The following is a 19,344-nucleotide window of genomic DNA, read 5'->3' on the forward strand; positions in this document are numbered from 1 at the left end:
TAAAAATGACATCTGCTGATCCGTACAATTAAAACCCTGGAAATGCTCAAAAATGCTTTTGAGGCACTGACAACTGAGAAACAAAGGAGTCTTGGACACTCTTGCTTCATGTTCATCCCTTTTTTTGGCTTTCAGGTCTTCTACCTGGGATCTTACTGACAGCAGCTTGAATAAGGGTTCACAAAAAAGCATTTTTATTTTTTGCAAAGATCGCAGATTACAGGACTGGAGCCGCTAGATGAGTATAAATGAATTGCCATACAATACACAGTATATCATTCCTAAATAATCCTAAATACATGGTCCAAACTGTATTTTCAGCAGCTGTGATGCAGGGTGACTTCAGTAAATCCCAGTTTTTGTTTCCTTCTATAAATAAAATAAAAGCTAGGACTCAAAGCTGCTGAGATTTAGTCAAAATACAACGTTTATCTCTCACACTGAACTGCACCGATCGATCCTGTAGTTGACATACAATTGGCACCAACCAAATCTGAGCGTACAGCACTATGCGTTTACCATAAATGATATTACAGTAGTGATGTGTACGGATGTGAAACTCTGATATCTGTCGAACCGTCGTCCACACTAAGTTAAAACTGTAAGTGCAACTAACTGTGAGGAGGAAGTTGGCAGAGTGAGAGTTTCCTCTGTGTTAATCTGCAGTTAAGCACTTAAAGACATCAAAGGCTTGATGAACAAGTGACTCATCATGTGGGGGGAAGGAATGATGAGGAAAAAGCGTGGAAACAAACCAATTATCACATTATCAGGTATATGTTTAAGGTATTGTCCACACGACTTACTGACCTGTAAGTGAGGACCTCTTTTATTTATTTATTTCAAACATATAATGCATACAAAAGACAAACAAAATGACCATATTTCATGTTCGCCACACAGCAAATACATGATCTATGTTAGATTATTAACATACAACACGTGTAGTTTACATTTTTCACCCATCCATATTCCTGTACCTTGTAAAATAGCGTCCTTATATTTCCCTTTAAATTGGATTATTATGTTTCAGCTTTGTGTGAGTCATCATTAGACGTGAGTGTTTGTGTTTCTTACTGTATGTACTGTACTCACACTGTAGCACAAGTAAAATCTATAGAGGATAAATACATATAGGTAACTTCACATAGTCATACTTTGTTTAATTTATTTAAACAATATTTTGCTCCACATCCCACATTTCATTCACAAGAGCACAATCAGTACACTTTATCAAGTGTATACTGTATATATGACATGCATCCTGTTGCTCATAGAGTATATTAGTGTATATATACACTAATATACTGTATACTAATATATACAGTATATTATATATAGTTTTGGGAGTTTTAAGTGATGTAGCTTACCTGTGTGAGGCAGTGCAGCTCATCTTTACAGATAATTCAAGATAAAAACAAGGGAGTCTTCCAAATGTCTTCTTTTGCAAGAGGAAGTATACCTTCAAAGTTGGCCTCTGTGTGCTGTCACTCACTCTTCTTTCCTACCTGCCTTCCTCCATCCTCCTCTTCCTCCTCCTCTGTCATTCCCCCCAGTGACGCACACGATGCTGCACATTCCTGCAAACCTGCTTTACGAGGCTTAGAATCAGCTCCAATTAAGAGCACGGCCTTGATGGGACATGTGAGTGTGCAGCAACACGGGGCTCACTCACCTTGCAGCTTAGCACACACAGCAGTGACATGCAGGACTTTATTTTGCACCAGAGGCTTTCCATCCAAACACTCCGAGTCATCGTTTTTGATATTGCTGATGTCATGGTGAAAAGTGTCTGATTGTGAGCCCGGTTCAGCACTAACTGTGAATGAAAGCAGTCAGAATATAAACTGACACTCTATTTATTTAAATGTATTATTTGGAGTTCTATTGTTAGTGCTGCAGCCAGCAGGGGGTGCTCATACATGTACAGTTCGACTGTGGCATGGAGGAAAGACAATTGCAATATCTTTTCTTGCAGAAGCTGTGACAGTTCTGTGGGAGTAAGACCATGCAAAAGTCAAGCTCTGTCACCAGCTTTGTCATGGCTGTGTGTTCGATACAGAAACAACCCAATGATATGTGAATGTGTTGACGTGTCGTCACCATGGACCCCCCTCATGTACTGGAAAATATTTGTTATATGGAGCTGATGTCACTAAGAGTGACTTTGGAACGATTTACTATCTGACAACTGAAAAACTAACTTTGGGGATACTAGACATTGACAATGGGACTTTGATTCTATTTTGCATCAGATATCAAACATAACCAATGACTCACATGTGACTGGTAACTTCAAAAACTCTGAAAATCTTAAAAATCATATGCTGCAATAAAATCCGTCGCCCTCACACTGTGAGAGAGTGAGTTTGATCCAGACAATGCAGTTACAGACAGTTATAAACTGGAGAGATTACACATTTAAGGCGGTGCTGTGTGGCAGCTGTGGTGTATTTATAAAGAGAGGAGAGGAGCGAGGCAGCGTACTGGAAAAGTCATGGGAGAAAGAGAGACGGGGTGATAAAGGGGAGCGTGGACACAAAGAGCTCCACATGAAGGATGGACTAAAAAAGAATGGAGAAACACAGAGTGGAAGAAGACACACAATCTCTGCTGCATCACTGACAAAGAAACGAGTGAGGAGTGAGGGGAGCATGGCATGGGGACGACGGAGAGGGGTGAGACAGAAGGGAGACAAAAAAGAAATCCTTTTAGATGATTGACACAATTTGCTCTTCAAAATATGACAGTGTGATTCAGGTCAGTGGTTCCTGTTTGCTTTGTCACTGTGGGAAGAAAAAAAAGGGAAGAAGGGCAAATACAAGAAAGGCTGATAAAAAAGAATTATTGGTTCAATTGAAAGGAAAAGAGGAAATTGATTTAGTGCATGTTCACACTTCTCACTTAGGTTCCATTGTTTTAATAGAAAGTTTTGTTGTTGTTACTTTGAATAGAGGGGGTGAGACAGACACACAGAGAGAGTGAAGGAGAGGGAGAGAGACTTAACTGCCAAAAAAGGTCTTGAGCCAGAGTTGGAGAAAGTGCAGGCTTGACAGATGCTTCACAGCCATGGAGAGTCACAGGCAGAGCAAGCGCAGAGACACAGACAGACAGACAGACAGACAGGCAGACAGAGGAGGGAAGTGACTTGTAAAGACAAAAAAAGGGAGGGGAGAGAGAGGGACATTAAGGTGACATTATAGGCGAGGAAACACAGGGATGTTTGCACAGATAACACACGCTCCTGTGCAGTAAACACAGTTTACAGAGGGAAAAAAGGGCAGGTCAGAAGGGACAGGAGGGTGGGTGGGGTCAGGTGATGATGATGATCCAAACAGTGACTCTATGTGTCTGTGAATGTGTGTGTGAGTGTGAGGGTGGGCTGTTACTGTAAACTGTGACACTCAAGAGGAAACCAAGTTGGGGGAAAAAAAGAGGACCCAGCTTGTGTCACTGTAAATTCAGCAACATCAGATGAACGCCAGGGTTTCACTGCAGTCCTAAACCGACACATATACCTCACCCACTGGGCGTCATGTCAACCGGCCCCGGCTTTGGCGCACCTGGCCTGGCTCAGAGTCCCCAGTCGACAGGACCTGTCGGCCTCCAGACCCTGCTGGACCTGCTGGTGGGGGTCTACCAGGAGTTCTGCTCGTCCCCCTTTGCGAGGGAAAAATATGTCTCTGGTTTCCTGCAATGGGGTGAGTGCTTTCCCTCTTACTGCTGTCCGTGTGTTCATTTATGTTTTTATTATCTTTTCAGACTGTGATATTGATCAGAATGACAGTTCATGTTGCTCTGCGGCGTCATTGTTCGCCCTGTGGTCGAGAATGAGCAGATGCATCAGACAAACACACACACACACACACACACACACACAACACTTGATCCAGCTTCATTCCCCCCACAAATATTAGTCATTCATTAACTCCACCATTACAAACATGTAGCAACCATAGCAACGGCTTTGTTTAGCTGGTCAGGAACGGTGGCTGCGTTTACTAAAAACATCTCAGTCTCAGTTTTGGTTTGAGATTAATCAAATGCATGTGAGACAATTCACAAAAATAAAGACTGGATTCAAACGTTAAACACATTTTAGTGAGGACACTCTCAGCCCTTACCGTTGGTGCTGAGTCTGGATGACGTGAGGTGATGAAGATCTAAACATCTTGATGGATTTAGGAGTCCACCTGAAGTTTAAACCAAAGCTCATACTGTTATTTTAAGATATAACTCTTATTTGTATACACATCTACCCACCACTGCAGGATGGCTTTTTAACAGCCTCGGCTTTGGAGTCATTTTGGTTGACTCAGTAGATCATAATTTACATCCAGATCCAAACATTACTGTTGATGCCTTCTATGATCAGAGAGGGCATTGAGCAGGAACAGCATCATTCATCTGTGCACATGCCTTTGGCTCCCGACTGGAGAATATGTAAATATAAAGGAGGCTCGATCAGTGATAGCTCTGTGAATATTAAGCTTTATAAAACCAGATAATTTAACTGACAGAGGCACGAGATGAGGTTGAAATCCTCAACAATCATTACGGTGTTCTATGATGCCCAATACCATGTATTTAATCTTTTAGTATTGTTTGTTATAAGCAAACTTATGTATCAGACTGACTATGGTTGTGTGGAACAGATTCATCCTCAGGTTTGGTGTCTATTAAAGGAAACCCTAAGGTAGACGTGTACAATGATGCTGGAGACATGTGCATTTAAATGAATCCAAACCACAAACTAGACGGATCAAGGTCGACATGTTCAGGGGCACGTGCTATGAAAGTATTCCGTGTCACAGCTCTGGAATGAGCCTGACTGCTTTGAGTGAAGGAACTGAAGCTCGTGTTGATGAGCTGAGCTGAACCGAGCTGAAAAACCCACACGCACCTGCCTCAGCGACCTCGGGGGTTGTGACCCATGAGGCGGTGCAGCACTCGAGAGCAACCGGAGACCATTACAAGGTCATGAAAGTCAACGACTCGCCGCAGACATTGTTCAACTGGTGTCACATCACTCAAATCCCCCTGAGACAGACAGATGGTGGACACATGTAGATAATAATACACACTCACACACAATCAATGCTTACATTTGTTGTAGTTATTTATGTGGGTATCTCTCTCCTCCCTCTTTCTTGTATTGACTGAATATATCAAGCATGTGGCCGTATTATATTGTCAAGTAGCTGAAGAGGTATTTGGGTGTGTTTGACGACCTCTATCATTCCAACTGTAACCACATCATGTGACCAGGAATAAGAGGATCCAGTGTCAGAGCATTCTGTGATGAAGCACATCGCTCCTCCTTTAACAAAGAGATAGAATATGAATGTAAATGTGGCATCAGGTCAAGAACTATTAGAACAATTAGAAGTACAATCTTTTGTATTGTTTAGTTGTTTAGTTTTTTTGAAAATAATTGACTCATGTGCTGAGCTCAGGCAGATTGTATACTAGGAGAAGCATTTGAACATCTTCTGAGAGCAAGAACTTTCACGTAGACAGCACTTCCTCCAAGTGCCATCAGTCAAAAATCAAGCTCAAGCTCCAATATAGGCAGAATTGCCAGAAAAGTAGTAGATAGTTGAGTTTCACCTGCATGTTGTTAAAGTTTGGGGATTTTGAGCTCCTCTCCGTTAGATGAACACCTTTTCTGAAACTCTGCTGCTGATACAGATACTGCCAATCATATTTCTCATCTTTACCCTCGCTAATTCACGAACGACGACCTCACTACATGGCTCAAATGTTTGTGTGAAGGGCTAAACAGAAGTGAATTGTAGATGAGCTCTGTAACCAAATTCTTCCAGCTCTGTTCTCCATGTACCTTATTCCTAAAACTTGACTCTGGTGACTCCTTACAAGGCCTTTCAGAGTAACAACTTGATGTCTTGATGGGTATAAAGCCAGAGTCAACATTTACAGGCACTTGCCATGTCTCCGTCACTGTTTTCTTCAAAAATATTTAAAAAAAAAACAAAAAACCGTGTAGTTCCAACAGAGTTGACAAGTTTAGTGTGTGTATGTGAAGGTAAATAGAATTCATGTACTTTAATGACAGCATTGCCATACAGTTTGCAATATGGAAACTTTAAATATCAGTGACACATTGTACATTTTTGTTATTCTCTAAAAACCCTGGAGCAGAGTGATTTCCGTTCATGTTGACAGGAAGCTGGCAGAGAGCTGGGCAGAGCACTCAGCGGTGGCAGAATTGAATAAACACACGCAGGCACAAGCTCTCGTGGATTCGCAAAGCTTTCGTGTGTGTCCCCCCCACTTTATATGTGCTGTACATTCTGTTTTTGTTCATTCATACCCACGGCTCAACTGTTAAAATAATCTATTCTGACAGACACACACTTCCTCTGCAAAGAAGTGTTCACAATCTCAGTTCCCTATGCCAAAAACAACTTAACTTCTTCAATCTAAAACATTATGTGTGATTCAGTGACAGTGTCGATTGGAGGGGAATCACACTCAGTTACATTTAAATCATGACAGAAGTCGAGGCCGCGAGCGCTAATTAAAGCCAAACACACACACACATACGGATTCTCATGCAACCGTGTGTTTTTTATAGTTCCGGAGTTACTTTTGGGAGGATACATGTGCAGGAAGCGCAGAGAACAGGATGGAAAGCAATGTCCATGTCCTCTGCAGAGAGAGAAACTGTGCCAAATGTGAACGTTATCAAGGTGCTGGACACCAATGCTGGCGTGCGTGTTCACATAACAGGGTCCTGTTCAAAGTTGCAGTAAGGTTTGGGCATCATTTATGACAAATAAATAACAAAATTGCTGATTTCTATGAAAAGCATCATCATAAAATTACAAGCCAGTGATGCAGTGCAGGTCCTATGAACCTGGGATAGAGTCTTCTCATTTGGCTCCTGTTGTTCGAGCTGTAACTGTGGGGGGGTCAGTGTGAAGTGTGTGTTCCCAACGTTTACACTGTTTCTGCATCGCCTGCATTCCTCTCCGTGTCTTAGGTGGAGAGGAATGAAAATGAAAATAATGGACTGGAAAACTTGCCTCAATTCATAAATGGTCGCTGCTATTTTTAGACTCCAATTCAGAGACCTTCCCTTTATGGCACAAAAAAATAAAATAAACTTCCATTAATCTGGAAGTGCACGGCAAGCAGCAAAGTATGTGCATGTTTCAGAGATTAAAGGAGACCCCTTTCATTTGAGCACAGCTGGAAAAGACAGTGTGACATCAGGAGAACATTTAATTAGAGCGTTCAAAAAACGTGCAGTCTTATAGCTCACAATCTTAGATTCAAAACTCATCATTGAACACAATTGTGAGGCTGCTTGTAAAACCAGCAGCTCTTTGCTCTCTTTTTTATCTTTTTTTTGTCTGTTCGCTTGATTGAGAGGAGAAGTGGTAAACGTCAGCTGATTAATGAGCCTCATCTCAACACTGCAACCAGTCAGAGCGGTTGGAAAACATTGTTTACTCTCTAAACAGAGATTTGAGCTACCCCCCTCAAAGGTTTACACTGACAAGCTGGAACCAAAAAGCTGCTACTACACATTTACTATACATCTATTGTTTAATGATGTATTTATTTTGTTTTTTATTTACTTATTTGTTTTAGTATTGGTGGTTTATGTCATTTATTAGATATTTTAAGCCTTGGTTAGTGGAGCCTAGAGTATTATTTTATTCCATGTATTACAGATGCCACCGTCTTGAAACTGCAAATAAAGTGACTTCACTTGACTTGAGGGGGGGGGATCTACTTTACTCGACCATAATCTCATCATTTTCTGTCCTCCATCATAGCTGAGCCCCTGGTGAGGCAGGTGAAGAGGACACGCATCAAACGAGAAGACTTTCACATCCTGAAGGTGATTGGCCGAGGCACATTCAGCGAGGTGAGCATGTTTTCATGGTAACGGCCAGGTTTGGGGAGCAAATGTCTGTAAAATTAACTACTTGCATAAAGAAGAAGAAGCTGTAAAATTCTTAAAAACTGAAATGATGCACAGTACAAGTATGTATCTCACACACAACTGTCTTCTTAACAAGCTGTGGATTAAAAACAACGTCCACATTATTGTTGCAAACATGGGTTTTAAGGCACTTTCACTGATGTTTTGGCCCAAATATTCGACTGCTTACAAAAAAATTGGCCCTCGACCACATTTACTTGCTGATCCCTGCTTTATGGGATTATACTGTATAATAAACAACACTGCACTATCAAACTGTTGCAGATGATTCCCTGTCCCCTGACCTTTAAAGAATGCATGATTTACCGTGCGTCCGCCGCTCATGTGTCCGCATGCTTCTGTTGCAGGTTGCTGTGGCAAGGATGCGACACACACAAGAGGTGTACGCCCTGAAGATTATGAATAAGTGGGACATGCTGAGGCGTGGCGAGGTACACACAAACAAAATCTGCACTCACACTCACAGGATAAAGAATGTATGCTGGATTGAGATGGAGGAGAAAGAGGAAGGAAAGTATAACAGGGGGCCGCTCTTTGATTTAAGACGGACGGCTTCCTAATTGTGGCTTTTATGCGGTTGTTTCTGTCTCGTGCAGACGGCGTGTTACCAGGAGGAGAGGGAGGTTTTACTGAAGGGTGACAGACGCTGGATCACAGAACTGCACTATGCATTTCAGGACGACAACTTTCTGGTACATACACAGACTAAATGTGTCACATATTGCAATAAATATTCATGCCCTGCTCATTTATTTCATATACTGTGTTTAACCTGCTCAGTACCTGGTGATGGATTACTATGTTGGGGGCGACCTGCTGACCCTGCTCAGTAAATTTGGAGACAGAATTCCTGAGGAAATGGCTCAGTTCTACCTGGCTGAGATGGTCATGGCTATTGACTCTATCCACAAACTGGGTTATGTCCACAGGTAGACTGCTCTCCCTCTCACTCCGATATCACTTTCATTTACAAATTAGGTTCAGATGCATGTAAGCTCATATAAAAGGCTAAATCTAAAGCTACAAAAACATTATACACTTTACATACTGTACCTTTAAAAGGACAAAGTTTGGACCAAAGGACTAGTTAGGATAGTTTAAAACGGTAAGGACATACAAGTAGACCACAATTTGAGACCATATGAGACGTCACTGTGTGGACATTCCGGTGTATGGAGAATAAAACAGTAATTATTCTTTGAGTTGTTGTTTCTAACTGATGAACTAACTATTCCTGACACAGAGACATCAAACCTGACAACATCCTGCTGACAGCTGACGGACACATCAGACTGGGGGACTTTGGTTCTTGTCTCAGGCTCCTGGATGATGGCATGGTTGGTTTTGGTGTTTGTGAAAGTGATTCTCACAACCAAACACACAGCAAATCATGGATCAAGACCAGCTATAGTAAACAAAATAATAGTCTTGTGCTATTTTGATAATCCATTAGCCCTTTGCTTTCATTGCAGGTCCACTCATCTCTAGCAGTTGGGACCCCAGACTACTTGTCTCCAGAGATTTTAAGAGCAGTTGATGGAGGTGGAGGTTATGGTCCTGAATGTGACTGGTGGGCTTTGGGTATCTGTGCCTATGAAATGCTGCTGGGGACAACACCTTTCTATGCAGAGTCCATCTCGCTAACGTATGCTAAGATCATCAACTTCCAGGTACACAAACAAATCCATCCATCCATCCATGGACACTCAGAAATAACAGTGTATACACCAGGCAGTCCTGTGCATTACGTCGTTTTTCTCACAGGAGTATTTTGAGTTCCCTCCTTCTGGCCCTGAGATTTCCGACAAGGCTCGTTCCTTCATCACTGGGCTCATCTGTGAGAGGGAAATCCGTCTGGGGAGGAAAGACTTCAGTGACTTCAGGAGCCACCCGTTCTTCTGTGGACTGGACTGGGGTTCCCTGCATAAGCTCTCTGCCCCCTACCGACCCGATGTGTCCAATCCGACTGACACGTCCAACTTTGACATTCTGGATGACTGTCTAACTGAAGCGGTTTGTTTTAGAGAATACTGTTACACTCCATGTCATGCACTGATGCTAGTGCAAATGTTGCATCTGAATGACCCTCATGTGGAGGATGAAGAAGTAGACAATGAATGAATAACTCACTGTAATATTATCCAATCTCTTCATACCCATACCATGTCCATAATGAACATACCCCCAGGCTGCGTGTCCATGTGGGGCCCCATAGAGGTTATATTCGGGCTGACAGTATGGGTCCCAAGCAGGTTTGTCCTTGGCTCCCATTGTGGCCCCACTCCTGTTTGCATGGGCTTCCTTTGTTGGGCCAGAGTCACTGAAACCACATTTGCCCATAATTTGCCCACCTCGTACCCATTTTGTACCCAGGTAGTCTGGAATGGTTACTCAAACACAGGAGGGGCCACCATGGAAACCACGGACAAACCCACTCGGGACCCATAATGTCTGCCCAACCTAAGTATTGATAGCGATGTAATGTTAGGTGCACTGTCAGCTTGTTAATCTCTCAACACACACACATCAGGTCTGACTCAGGGATCAGAACAGCACGTCCTGTGTGTCCATGTCCAATTTTGTCCAATCAATATGGACGAGCTGTATCCCATAATAGAAGGAAGAAACTCCTCTTAAGGCTCAATTAATCCATTTTCATCTAAGTGCAACACTGCTCCACCACCAAGTGACTGAATTCGCATGTCATACAAAACACTGATACTTAAACAAGAACTTAAGCTTCATGCAAACAACAGAAAAGGCCAAAGATCAGAGTCATTACTTACTTTTGCTGTTTTGTCACCATTACTACTATTTCCATGGGTGCTGCTTGTCCATCACCACATTAACTACACAATTCAAAGACGATAACGGCCACTTGTGGTTATTCTGTTCTGCAGGAAACATTGTCTGATGTAATGGACAGAGCACCAATAGGAATACACTTGGCCTTTGTTGGGTATTCTTACACTGCCACCAGGTGAATACATAACTAATTACCTCTCATATTCACCTCTAACTTGCCTTCATATGCATTTTGACTGTGTGCTGTTTGATTGAACTGTCTTCTATAGTCAGACGGGCGCCATCGACCGCAGTCATGACATCATGATGCAGATTGACCGCACAAGGCTCAGGGAGTGCGAGAATCTGTACACCGCGGAGAAACTGGTGAGACAACGGGCACAAATGGTAAGCTTCCAAAGCTTTCTCCTAATTATGTATCGATCCAGAATCCAACCTACCTAATCCAACCTACCTGTGGTTTGAATTCAGAGCCAGCTGTTGCATCTCACAGATACTCTGCCGCACTCCCTGCCTGCGCTGCTGGAGCTGCCACTCTCTCTGGAACAAGGCTGTGCTGCATCCACCCAAACCACCACTGAGGAGGAGGAGGAGGAGACTGAGCAGTTATCAGTACTTGATGAAGACTTGCAGAGGTAACATATTACACAAATGTTACATTTAAAGCACTCATATTGGTGTCAGTTCAATTCTTGTGACCAAGAGCCAACTTTGTATCTGCAAACCATGGACAGGTGTGTACTCAAATTTGGCTTACAACACAAATTGTATTATTTATTAACTTCTCCACATATAAATGCAATAGTGTTTCCTCCACTTTTAGAGATTCTGGCTGAAATGAATCTGATGACAACCATTTCCTTGTGAGTAAAGTTTAGGTGCAAAAGAGTGGTTAAGTTTAGGAACAAAGGGCAACTAGATAAGATCATTATTTTGCCTCATAGCATCAACATCCTCTTCCTAAAAGAATATGCTGTATTACAAGATAAAACAATTGCATATCTCAAATACTTGACACACCTCCTCATTAAGCCAACACAACACACCTGTGATGACAGCTGCTCCTCATTTCCTGCAATCAGCCCTCCCTATATACTCCAGCTCCTCACTCACTAGCCAGGTTGTTCTGAAAGGGGTTGTTGGAAAACTGCTGAATACACTGTGACACGTTCAAACTTGTTTATGTACGAAATGTGATTTTCTGTGAGGATACTTTTACTACCTTTTCCCACCCGTCTATTTAGAGAGTCGAAAAAATCTGCACAACATTCCTCTCAGGTATCAGGAACAGGAAATCTTGAATCACACATTTTAAAACTTCTTTGTGACTCTATATTTATCCATACTCAGAACATGACTAAACCTGACTTATAAATGTTAATTTCCATGAAGCCTCTTAAGGCTGCCAAGACCTCTGAATGCGGGTGACTAATCTTGATATTGCCCCATGAAAAAAAAGGTTAAAGTCATTTTTAGAATTCTGTAAAAGGCAAAATAAGGACATTCAACATCCAACATCACAACCTTGAGTAGCAATAGCAGTTGTGTATTTAAACCTCCAGAGTTGTGATGGTGCACTGACCACCAAACGGTAACCATAATAGTAACCTTACACTCATGTTGTGGTCACATGACAGAGGGGTGGTGCACATCTATCTTTACGGCGTGTGCTTAGTGAAGTCATTTAGGCTTTAAGGATCTTGTAGGCTTTATGTCAGCCTCATACAGACCACTAATCACTCTGTCACTACACTGTAATGTGTGTATCTAACATAAAACTCACAGTCTTTCACAACTTTATTCACCAGCAAGTTACAAGAAGCTGAGATGAGACGCTGTGAGCTCGAGAAGGAGATGGAGCGACTGAAGGGTGAGATGCAGGACTGGAGAGCCTCCAGAGAAACAGGCAAGGGAACGGTGTCTGTGCTTCCTCTTCCACACACCGTCATCATCTTCATCATCATTATCATTAAAGTTCCCTCTTACGCTTACTTGAGCATACCATTGCATCATAGGTACCAATAGAATCAGGACATGTTTGAGGACAGTGGTGAAGTGAGCAGCCGGAGTGACGCATGGGTTCAAGGTGAGGGTGGGATTACATCCAGGGATCAACTCTGAGCCCCGTCTTGTTTGCAACGGTGACGACAGGTTGACGGATGAGGGCAGGCAGGAGTCTGCGTTGTTTGCGGATGCAATTGTAATCTGTAGTGAGAGTAGGGACAGGTGGAAGAGAGAGGCGGAGGTATGCACTGGAGAGAAGAGGAATGAAGGTTAGTCGGAGCAAGGCGGAATATATATGCGTGTGAATGACAGTGAGACAGGTGGTACGGGTGAAGATGCTAGGAGGTAGAGAAAGTGGATGAGTTTAAATACCTGGCGTTATCCATTCAAAGCAATGGCCAATGCAAAGAGGAAAGAAAAGAGTGAAAGGGAAGGTCTACAAGACAGTAGTGAGACAGAGCTCGAGGTGTCAGAGCTGAAGATGCTGAGATTTTTGTTGGGAGTGACCTGGATGGACAGGACTGTAAATGACCTCATTTAAGGGACAGCTCAGGTCGAAGGGTATAGAAATAAAGTGGAGCAGAGATGGTTTGGTCACATGTGGAGGAGGAATAGTGATTGTATTGGACAAAGTGTGTAGAAGATGGAGATGGAGGAAAAAAGGAAGACATCAGAGAAGGTTCATGGATGTTGTGAAGGAAGACATGAGGACAGGTGGTGTAACAGAAGAAGACACAAGGGATGGGAGGGCAAGATGGAGGCAGATGATCTGCTTTGGTGACCCCTCCTAAAGGGAGATGCTGAAAGAAGAAACAAATAAGAATAAGGAGTATTTATTGTTGCAAATTACATGGAAAGCAATGAAATCCACAAAACATTAAGGACAAGGGCCTAACAAACATGGTGACCTCCATGGAAGTGTGCCAATTCCAGTGTAACATAAAGGCCATAAAGCTCCTAATTCAGGTTATAATATCCATTTTGGATCTTTTAGTGTATAGGTTTTTAAAAAAAATAAAAAAAACGACTCATAGGCTGTTTCTTATTTCAGTAACATGATCTAATCACAGAGACACCCATAAAACCTAAGCACTACTTTACAGTCCCGAGTTTCCTAAGAGCAACATAAATGTGAGGTGGAATGAGTTCCAGACAATCTGAATAAACACGGCGCTGCACAGACCCTGCAGCATCTGCTTATACTGGAGGCCTCAGTCAGGACATGGTGGTAAATACCCACTCTAAGAATAGCCTGGGTATGCAGGGACCTGAATGCCCTTCTCCATAAATCAATAGTTAGTCATACGCTTTTTAGAAACACAGGAGTGGAGGTCTTCCCGCTGCTATAGACTCGTGGATGAAGGCGCTGTGAATAAAGACGACGAAGATCTCCTGTGGTTGCAGCAGCATGTGGATAATATGCATGAAGTGCACACTTTCTCCGCGTGTTATGATACAAACACAACAGTCACATGCTTTGCTTCACTTCACTCACCCCCTGTCACAGTCACACTGTCCCCCTCCCTCATCACCACACATACACGATGTTTTCGGTCCTGTTTCTTTGTCTCTCGGGCCAGCAGGGTTTATGCATCTCAAGGTTTAACTGCCTGCAACAGCACTCAAATGTTCCTCTCTCTCCTCTTTCAATCACAGAGCTGAGTATCTACCCAGCATCCCTTGCTGTGCCTGCCCACTGTGTGGATGCACCAGGGGATGTAAGCCTCTCTTTAATCCACTTCCATATTTTTTCATCACTGCCTGACATGGGGAAAAAAACAAAAACACACCTTTTTACTCGGCACGAAACCTGTGCGACTGTCGGATTCATTCGCAGAAAGCTCTTCAGAAGTCAGACAGAAAGTATATCTATGACATGTGATGTGTCCACTTGGCTCTTTGTTGTACAGCCTCTGTTGTCTGTTCACTGCTCTGACTTGCATGTGTTACAGACGAGGAGGAGGAGGAGGAGGACAGCGCCCCCAACTTGCCATTACCCGCTGGTGCTTTCTCTCCACCGTCACCTGCTCCTGTTCCACAGGGTACAGACAAAAGCCACAACTCTCATAATCTTACATACATATATATGTTTGTCGGTGATTTATTCTTAACAGGAGCTCTAGACTAATCTGATTATTTCTGATGTAAAAGACAAAGCAAAGTCAATGAAATGACCACAATTAACCTGGTTTAGATAGCATAACCTGTTTATAGTCTTTTGGGAATGTCAGTGTGTGCAATTCCTGTTACAAACAACAGCAACCCGAACAATTTGTTTCATAAATAGACCTATTGTGGCACAGATCTGTGCACCCATGATCAATTGCTGTGGGAATCACACAAAACTCCTTATACGAACATCCTGGGGGTGTGTGTTTATAGTTCACATTTTCTGGCTTCTTATGTGTTGTTGAGGTAAAGTTGTGATTCATTTTATATCGCATTTTTAGTAGTGATATAAAGTAGCAGTAATTGTCGAAGATGTCCCAAAATTAGACCGTTTCTCTTTCTGTTCATTAAAAACGAGCCAAGTATTTCCAAATTTCACAAATTCAGTCCGGTTTTAATCAATATGAATTCTTTTGGCTCAGGTGTCTTTGTATGGTTGGTAAAAAGGATATAAGACACTCTGTAGTGCACATTTGTATAGCCTCTGTATAAACTGTATGTTTTAATGGAAAAGTAATGGGGAAAAAAACAGCTGAAATGCTCTGTGTACTAAGCGTTAAATTAAAAAAGCTTGTTCCACACAATCATTTGACAGATCATGAATCTAATACAAAGACTTCCGCTCTCACCGTTCTCATATGGCGCGCTGTGCTCATCCCTTCAGGTTCACCTACCGCAGACGATGAGTGAGTCGTACCTGCTGGTGTGTGCAGAGCTGGGGGAGGTTGAGGTCTGGGAGAGGCATTGTTACACTGAGCTCTCCTGAGTGCACACACACTGACTTGGACCACGGGACCATGCTCAACGACGTTCACTCACTCTCAGCTTCCCAAGTAAGAGAAAGGAAGAAGGAGACGCAAAGAATGGAATGAACCTTTTAAATGAACGTTGGTGAGGCAATCCTGCTGGGAGCTAGTGAGGAAGACATGATGAGGACATCTCTCTGACCCACCTTGCCTGCTCACCAGAATGAAAATCATGACTAAGATGCACTAAGAGCTCAAAGACCACTGAGGAAAAAGAGACTCATCTAATCTCAGACACTGATATCTAAGTGTACAAGCCTGAGAAAGACGTACATGAAGTTTGAAACACAACTCATCAGTGACTTTATGAGATACTGAAGGCACAAACACGATAAACACGATTTTCTTTTTGTTCTACTTTTGTAGCAAACGGAGAGTAAGAAACTATTTGTCCTGCACAGATTTATTTTAAAATCAGTTTTATTTGTGTCGTGCCAAATCACTCTTTCCACTTGCGTTACCAGGCACTTTACATAGTAAGGTTGAGACCTTACAATATTATGGAACGATGACTGAAGAGATGACGGGGCTTTTAATGATGTGTGTGTGTGTCCAGTACAAATCAAAACACTCACACTTTATAGCGGTGCCTATACCATAGTTCTATGGTTTTTCATGTGTCTCATGTATCTGCACTTTGGTTTGGTTTGTCCTTTTTCAGTATTTCAAAGGTTCTGAGTTGCTCTTGCAGTGTGATGTGCTGCATGACGTTGGACACTCCGAGTGATGTGATGTCAAACATAAAGCACAGATGTAACTCGGGCAGATCTCTCATATTTTTGAATGCTCGACAGAGTTTCTTTTATTTTTCAACATGACAAATATCCCAATGACCCCCTTGTACTGTATATTTCCCAAGCAAATAAAATATCAAAATGACTATAATGGATTTATCTGGAAACAAACCCAAGACCACGCAAACAACATCAAGACTCTCAGTGAAAGACCATATTGGTCTTGTGAATGTGGTCTTGACTGCAACGATACATTGACAGTATCAATAAATAATAAAGTCAGTTCCAGGTTTAACTGTAGAATGTAAACTCGAGATGTAGAGAGAAGCAGCAGAGGAGAGTGGAGTCAAATACACTGCACTGTGCTGCATCTAGTCTCTGCTGCATCTCATTCAGGAAAATGTATGATTCTGATTCTTTACCTTTTTTTTTTACTGTATAAGCTTAACAATATTTAAGGGAAATACACAAAAAATGTACTTTAAAAGTGCTTCGACACACGGGTCACAGTGTGTTTAAGCATGACGTTGACTTGCACATTTAATACACACAAGCACAGGTGGAGGAGAAAAGTGCGGTTGACACGGTGTAACCCTAATATGAATTGTGAAATCATGGACAAATAAATGGTTTTTAAATTTACTGTTTGATGTGTTTTATTGTGCTTTATTTAGAATCTATAGAATAGTCCAATCATTCAAAATACTCTGCACTCAGCAATGATTATAGACACAATCAGGGTTTCTGTTTTTATTGAGAGTTTCAAAAAAACGATGCATCACGTGGAAGTTCATTTTTTTGCATTATCCTCCATTTGGTTGGAACCAAGCTCATGTATTATAATAATCATTTAGAGTTTGTAACAGGAAAGGCGTTAACTGCCTTTTCTGCCACCTACAGCAACATTGATATAGCACAACTGGACATTTGTGTATACAACTACATATATATATATAGATATATATATCTATATATATATATCTATATATATATACATTGCACCAACTTTGGCTAAAATGCTCATATTGAGATGGTAATAAAATGTTCTGTTGATACCTCGATGAACATGAACCAAAACATTTCCGCAGACATTTTCCTCCTGTCAACAGAAGTTTACAGGCTGAATGTTTGCTTTTTTCAGAATGAAAATACTTCAAGAACACATTCAGAGCACTTATTTTTTTTTTTGTTTTTTATTCTAAAAATAAACACGAGTTGTAACAAGAAAGTGTAACACGTTGATAAAGTGGCTATACATACAGCAAATCTAAGACTGAAACAAAGGGTATAGGTCACATACATGTGTGGCCTGTTGGAAACTGATGACTTTGGTTGGAAACTGATGACTTTGGTGATAAGCTGCTTGTGGAACCGCTGTAATACAAAAAACTTACATAAAGTAAGCAGGGTTTGAGTACAGCAAATAAGGATTGAGTTTACAGTCCGCTGATGCAAAGCCACCACTGCCACCACCGCCGCCGCTGCTGCTGTCGTGGGCCTGGCGGCGGTAGTACCTGCGGAGGGCAGGGCTGCCGGGGTGACACTGTCTCACGTGGAGGAAATATTCATCAGGGCGGCCAGAGGTGAAACCGCAGTCTTCGCACACAAAGATCTTGGAGCGTCTCTGGCGGTAGGCGTACTGTTGGTGAACGCCGTGAATCTTCCTCTTGTGCGACTCCAGAGAGCAACGCTGGGTGAAGGCTTTCTCGCACAACTCACACTTGTAGGGACGGATACCTGCAAGCAGGGGGAGACAAAAAGACTTTATTTTCAGCGCACGTCTGTGTGTTGTGGAGGCTCTTGCAATTTCATATTGTAGTCTTATAGTTGTGTCACATTCAATTTAAAGCTTTTCTGACCTGTGTGTGTTCGCATGTGCCTTTTGAGGTCGAAGGTGTCGTTGAATCCTTTGCCACAGTATCGACACGGGTGCCTCTTCAGCAGGCTGTGACACTTGAGGTGCCGGGTTAACATACGCTGCAGAGGGAATATCTTATGGCACACCGAGCACACAAAGTCGCCCGAGCCTGGGGACGTACGAGGACGTGGCTGCGGGGGGAAAGTTCAGAAAGATCAGTTAAGAAAATGGCTGAATAAATAACAATTAGAATCAGGCATTTTCTATTCTTGCTCAAAGGTAAACTCAAAGCTGACTGACACTGGACGCATGCAAATTAAATCTCACAATATTAAACCCCACATTAACATGAAGAAGCTGTAAACAGGCAGAAATATGAATTTGCATATCCAGATAGGTCAGATAAAAAGAAAGATAACACATCTATTTAAAACTTAATTACAAAACTCATCACGGCTCACTTGCAGTACAGGTGGCTCACATTTTGGGAATCACTGGTCTCATGTAATAAAATCAGAACATTTAATTATAGGCAACGCACACTTATATTTCATCACCACTGGTGTTAAAAATGGATGAATAAGGATTTCGACAAACGTCCTCATTGTTGGTTAAATTTGTTTTATGACGACTTTTCAAGGGTTCATTCAAGGATGGTTAAAAAAAAAAGTCATTGTGAGCTTATTTGCATGTCATCAACATCACGCTGTTAAAATGTCAAAATGTCAGAAAAACATTGCCATTAAACGCCTGTCAAAGTGCTGAGTTCATGGCCTTGTGGTGACCCATAACGTTTCCCAATTTCCTGTCTGCCCTCAGTCACTCTCTTAGTCCACCGCACAGATTTCAGCCATTTTTTTTCAGAGTGAAAGTAAAGCGGCGTGACTGTGTCAGAGCTTACCTTGGCTCTGGTGACTGGTGCCAGTGCACTGTGATGGTAGAAGGAGCTCCGGAGCATCAGTGTGGACCAGTTCAGCCTGGCATCAGCCC

General features: G+C 42.2%; 2 protein-coding genes across 4 annotated transcripts; one reads left to right on the top strand and one right to left on the bottom strand.

Moving 5' to 3' along the window:
- The first annotated feature begins 3,133 nt into the window (after positions 1-3,133).
- Positions 3,134-17,138, top strand: LOC122779803 (myotonin-protein kinase). 3 transcript variants are annotated; one of them, XM_044042435.1, is made up of 15 exons: positions 3,134-3,701; positions 7,809-7,900; positions 8,326-8,409; positions 8,575-8,670; positions 8,759-8,907; positions 9,222-9,315; positions 9,451-9,648; positions 9,743-9,991; positions 10,879-10,958; positions 11,053-11,149; positions 11,255-11,418; positions 12,592-12,689; positions 14,444-14,505; positions 14,740-14,829; positions 15,621-17,138. In XM_044042435.1, exons 1-15 carry the CDS (start codon positions 3,536-3,538, stop codon positions 15,720-15,722), a joined length of 1,821 nt encoding a protein of 606 aa, XP_043898370.1. In that variant the 5' UTR covers positions 3,134-3,535; the 3' UTR covers positions 15,723-17,138. The 3 variants fall into 3 exon arrangements, with proteins under 3 accessions (XP_043898370.1, XP_043898369.1, XP_043898371.1); XM_044042434.1 differs by having other exon boundaries at positions 14,444-14,829; XM_044042436.1 differs by lacking the exon at positions 14,444-14,505 and having other exon boundaries at positions 15,621-15,712.
- Positions 17,139-17,711: 573 nt separating this feature from the next.
- On the bottom strand, positions 17,712-19,301 carry zgc:171929 (uncharacterized protein LOC100124596 homolog). Its single transcript, XM_044042514.1, has 3 exons — positions 19,256-19,301; positions 18,356-18,545; positions 17,712-18,233 (listed from the first exon to the last, which is right to left on the bottom strand). The coding sequence occupies exons 2-3, from the start codon at positions 18,468-18,470 to the stop codon at positions 17,887-17,889; spliced, it is 462 nt and encodes a 153-aa protein (XP_043898449.1). The 5' UTR covers positions 18,471-18,545; positions 19,256-19,301; the 3' UTR covers positions 17,712-17,886.
- Between the last annotated feature and the right edge of the window lie 43 nt (positions 19,302-19,344).

Source organism: Solea senegalensis, linkage group LG13 (genome assembly GCF_019176455.1).
Source record: "Solea senegalensis isolate Sse05_10M linkage group LG13, IFAPA_SoseM_1, whole genome shotgun sequence".
NCBI classification, from domain to species: Eukaryota; Metazoa; Chordata; class Actinopteri; order Pleuronectiformes; family Soleidae; genus Solea; species Solea senegalensis.